The sequence below is a fragment of the Lactuca virosa genome, chromosome 8, assembly GCF_052849685.1.
Source record: "Lactuca virosa cultivar CGN04683 chromosome 8, Lactuca_virosa_CGN04683_v6, whole genome shotgun sequence".
NCBI lineage: Eukaryota > Viridiplantae > Streptophyta > Magnoliopsida > Asterales > Asteraceae > Lactuca > Lactuca virosa.
The window spans coordinates 82,386,106-82,391,595 of NC_136433.1; the positions used below are offsets into that span (position 1 = coordinate 82,386,106).

At 35.4% G+C, this 5,490-nt stretch overlaps 1 protein-coding gene across 1 annotated transcript; it reads right to left on the reverse strand.

Moving 5' to 3' along the window:
• Window positions 1-1,359: 1,359 nt before the first annotated feature.
• On the reverse strand, window positions 1,360-4,724 carry LOC145129501 (putative WRKY transcription factor 3). Its single transcript, XM_079064248.1, has 4 exons — window positions 4,079-4,724; window positions 2,596-3,203; window positions 2,105-2,263; window positions 1,360-1,961 (listed from the first exon to the last, which is right to left on the reverse strand). The coding sequence occupies exons 1-4, from the start codon at window positions 4,538-4,540 to the stop codon at window positions 1,667-1,669; spliced, it is 1,524 nt and encodes a 507-aa protein (XP_078920374.1). The 5' UTR covers window positions 4,541-4,724; the 3' UTR covers window positions 1,360-1,666.
• Window positions 4,725-5,490: the final 766 nt, after the last annotated feature.

Here is a 5,490-nt window from a genome sequence, read left to right on the forward strand (position 1 = left end):
ACCCCAAACCCATCAACCCATGGGTTGAACCAAAAAACCGAAGAAACCGACCTATGAACCCAAAAACTGAACACGTTCTAAAACCAAACCCAATGGGTTTCAAAACTCAAAAACCAAAATTATCGGTGTGGGGGCTCGGTTTCACCCAAACAGACTCATGCCTCTTATCAGACCTAATAACTAGTAAGAGACATATAAGAGGCTACATAACCAAATTAAAGACTTCTAATTATGATATCAAATTGTCTAAATTTGAACAGGTGAGACTTAACCTCTTATCACACCAGTAAGAGGTATATCAAACATTCATAATAGTAATTGTTATCGATCTGTTTATTAGATGATATGTTTCTTTTTTATAATAAAAGAGTCTAACGTTATTCATGAAACACGCTTTGCTGTTCTAAACAAAACGACATGAATTCATTAGAAAAAACATGAGCCACTTAAATGCATCAATTCATTTATCTTAGACCATACACAAATGAGTAGTGGGTCCGGTATTGTTATATGGAAAAAGAGGGAGGGGGTCCAGTGTAATTAATCACGAGAAAATAGAAGTGAAAGGACTGTGAGGAGGTTGGTGTGTTTAATAATTACGGGACTTTGGAAGACAACCACATGACTCATTTAATTATAGCCAAGACCATGTTATTTTACCCTCACCATCATTCTTTTTGGCAAAATGTCTACTAATGGAAACTACTTGAGTTTTACTTTTTCTTTAAGATAAATAGTAAAAAATAATAAAATACATTTTTGTTATTTTATTGATCAATATAGTATACCTTTAATCTTTTAATATAATAAGTTTTTTATTTTTTTATATATATAACATTACCAATTAAGTATAACAAACATATAATTTTCACCATTGATGTAACATCTAGCGGTTTCTTTATTACCTTTTACCTATTATTGGGCTTATCATCCAAATTCCACATCGCCTTTTCACTGGAATTTTGGACCAAATTCGTCTAAAATTTATGATATGTTTGTTTTTTAGTGCTACAAGCTATATATTGAAAAACACCCAAAGAGCCCAAAAATTAAGACATATACATGTATGGTTATGGGTAAAGTTGGGATTCAAGAAAATAACATGTAAATTTCATCCATTAAACGATATTTGCATTTGCTTTTAACAACTAGATAGTTGTTTTAAGTAACTTATCAAATAATACAATCTTCAGGGGCTCTTTAGGGATGTTTGATAGCCTTTTAATTTTTCAATTAAGAGTGAGACTCGTAATTTCGTAAAAGTTCCAAACAGTCATTTATTCTCATTCGTTAAAAAAAAAACACAATTAATGATCCTATGTTTGAAATTTAAATGCACAAAAGAAATCCACAACAAGATTCACCCAAATCCGAACCTTCCCTTAACTTTTCAAATTCATGGTACAACACAACATCGACAAAAAAAAAATGTGTTCAAGGTTACATGAAAATGGAACCAAAAATACAAAAACAACACACCTTCTTTTGTATAATTTACAACAATTCATGGAACTTTTTTCAGGTATTAGTGTACACGATATCAACTTTGAACTAATTTCTACTTCTTTTTTCCTGTTGTATAAAGATTAAACCAAATATAAAAAAATATAACACAGCAACAAATCTTTCACCAAAAGACGACTCACATATTTGTAACCAACTCGAACTATGTTATCTGTTCTTCTTTAAATTGTAGAAGTCCCGAGGGTGGTGGTGGTGGTTGTTGTTGGTGGTGGTTTGGATAGTCTTGTCTCCGGATCAATGAATGTCCGCCATGATTAGGCGGCTGAAGTTGAGCGGCGGCGGTGTTGGCGGCAATATTATGGCTGCTGTTTTTAGCCGCCGGCACATCGTGGGTGTGTTTTCCTTCGTATGTGGTTATCACAGCTTTTGGATCACTTGCAGCTCTCTCTACATGCTTGCGTACATTGCACCCTTGGCTTGTACACTTGTAATAACTCCTGGATATAACATAAAAATATATTCATGACACCAAAATAAGGTAAATGTTTAGCATGATGAAAACATGAAATGCATGGAATGAATGGTTTATTCCATAGCAACAATTAATTGTAATCAGTGGTGGATCTAGAAAAAAAAATACCTTGGATGAGGATTTCCTTTCACAACTTTTTGTCCATACTTTCTCCATCTATACCCATCATCAAGAAGATCGACTTCACTAGTTGTTTGAACAATGATCCGAGGTTCCGTAACTCCTCGGTGTGATGAAACGGGGTCCACACCCCTCCCCTCTATGTTCCTTCACATTATATAACAACTAGTTTATTTTTCGAGTTTTTTTAAATTGTCATGTCTGGCAAGCCAAAAAGTAATTAATAAGCTAGCTTTTTAAAAAGCTATTTAGAGTAGCTTTTCATGAGTTTTTTCAAAAATTCTCGAATATACCTTTAATTAATTGTATCTTCTAGCTAACTTGTCAGCTAATTTTTACAATGTTTGCTAGCTTATAAACTAGCAGCTAACTTTTCATCTAACAACTATCTTTTCAGCTAGTTTGCCAAACATAGACTTAGTACTTATAAATCATTATCATATATATACTAGAAAATATATTAATCAAATAAAAAATACCTCCTTTTTTGTTGAGGTTCATCTTCATGTCTTTCATCTACTCGACTTACATCATTACCCACTTCCTCACTATCACTCGACCCCGAATGTTCATACGTAGCTTGACTAGATTCTTGATCTTTCATCAACGAATGGTTAAAATTACCAATCTGCCACTCGAATTTATGTTCGTTTACGCTTGAAGTACCATTACTAGAATCTTTTCCACGTTTGCTTTGAGGTGGCTGGTGGTTGTGCTGCCCCTTATAAATAATTTCCGTCACTTGCCCCTCTACAGACCGCTCAACTTGCTTCTTAACAGGACAATTTGGATGGGTACATTTGTAATAACTGCGAGGGTATTCACTACCCTTTACTTGTTTTTGCCCGTATTTTCTCCAATTGTAGCCATCATCAGCGGGCTTATCGACTGCTATGGAGGAAGGGTGGTAGCGGTTGTCGGAATTTGAAAAATCAGATGAGTCCTTGTCGGTGTAGTGGTCCGGCTTAGCTGGCGGCAGGCGGTGGTAGGTGGCGGCGGTGGAGGTAAAAGAATGGATTGGTGGTAGTGATGAAGCTTGTGCTGTCACTTGAGCTAATGCTTGTTGGTGGGACATTCCAAGAGAAGCCTATTGAGGAAACCAGAAGTAATTAAGTTGCTAAAATGAATGTGATATTTTATGCAGTGTTGCATTTAATAAAATGGTAGAATTTGGATTCCATATTCTCCGCAACTTAACCAATATTTTTTGTGGTTATATTATATCACAGAGGGCTAAATGTACCTTTGTGGTTTCATAATTTTTTACTTGTTAGGGACTCAAGGTATTGTACTTCGAAAGATCTAAGCATTTTTAGCAATATACTTTACCATTTTCTTATTAGGATATTATAGTTTGAATAATCTACATAATAATGAAAGTTGTTTTGTAATTTAATGACATTGTTATAACTAGATAGAGTTTTTGAAATTAATAAACTATGTTAGTATTTTTGCATTTAACCCAAAAGGGGCAATAAGTTTCATTGACAATAATGAATGACGAAAACATATAACTTTTTCAACAAAGTTCAACTGCTGAAGAAGATAATTTAAATCATAGCAATATCATAGCTTTAGTAGGTGCCTCAAAGTCTGAAACCTCCTTTTATAAAAGATAAAGCTGTTATTCCTAGATGATACTCATATATAATCGGGGAATAAAGGGCCCTCATGGCTTATTTTCAATTCAATCTAAAACTGTAAACATAACAATTATAAACTTTTTCCTTTTTTGTAGAACACGCCTCTTACTCAAGTCAAAATTTCCTATATGCATCATGAGTTTATTTACCATATATAGACAATACAATATCATTCACATGGGCTGCTCATTAAAGGCAAATGAATACTTTTAGCTACACTATTTATCATCGTGAATGAATGTTAATTTTGGCGTCAAAAAAAGCACATATATATCAGACTCATATAAAGAACTTGAGCTATGGAGACGCTTTGTAAAACCTGAGTTTGAGGGAAAAATCCCGGTGAATCGAGCAAGGTAGCCGGACTTAGGCCCGGAGGTATGGTAAACATCGACGGCTGAGTAACCACCAAACTTGAAGGCCGACCATTGTTACTAAACTGAAAGTCAACGTTTCCGCCACCAACGCCACCGCCATCGCCGCTGTTAACGGACTCTTTGTTAGAATAAGAGTGTCGGATATCCAGATGACTCGACGGTCTACGGTCGGGAATCTCTGCCGGCGACAACATAGCTCCGGATAGAAGTTGAGAGAATGAACGACAATCGGAATCCGGATCGTTCTCTGAGAAGAAATTTGAGACTAAAGTCATTGGTCCAGGACTAGCTCCCGGACCGCTGCCTCCGCCGGCGAACAAAGTCTCCACCGTCGAACGTGGCGGGAGCGTTATCGAAGGCCGTGTAGACGGTACCGACAACGATAATCCCCTATTTTCGTCCATATTTAAAATTTTAAGCTTGTTGAAGTTGTATCACATCTCCGGTGTAAATAGGTTCAGCCGGCGATGAATATCTCCGGCACGTTTTCTCTCTCTAGACGATATTTTCTCTCTCTAGGAGTTGTGTTTTTTTGGGGATAGTTTTGGTGTCTGTATTCAGATGATCTGCAAAATCAGAAAAAAGTCCACGGAGCAGATGCGAAAAAGGCATCCGGAAACTATTTCCATATTTAGGTAATTCTCTGCTGCCCCCCCACATGTTTCCTAGTTTTTAATATCACCCCCTCAACTACGATCAGTTACCATTTGAATCCTTGATTATAGATTTCGTAGTATGTAAAGTGTAAACCGCATCCAAGTTATTTCAAGTACTTATGAAATATGAACCATAGACCATTTAAATTTGTCCATATATCAAAATTTATTCACATATATATTTTGTATCAAACCTATCATACCCAAGTGTCGAGGAAGCATGTATTTAAATATATCCATACATAACTCAAGCACATAAGGCAAACATTGATGAGGAGAGCAAACCATAGTGTGACTTTTTTCCGAAAGAGAAATCAAATATCTTCATATATTTTTTTTCATATTTATCTTCCTACTCATTAGAAAAATGACAAAATCAAGAGAAGAGATTAAGAAAGAGAATTAGAGGATTCCACATGTCATGAATTTATATGAGTAGAAAGATAAGTAAGAACAAAAGGTAGGAATATTTTTTTTTCCCGAAAAGATAATAGAGAAGATGATTGGAATGAAGTGCATATCATAAAAAGACACAAAGTTCACAAAGAAAATCCCCCAGAACAATCTATATTAACATGTAACTAAGCTCGCCACCAGCTTCTTTGTATCATATATACCAAACAATTGGAATAATGAAAGCATTTGGAAGATTGTTAAAAACTTCGCACATATCTTCGATGTCTGCCTACCAAAGAAAA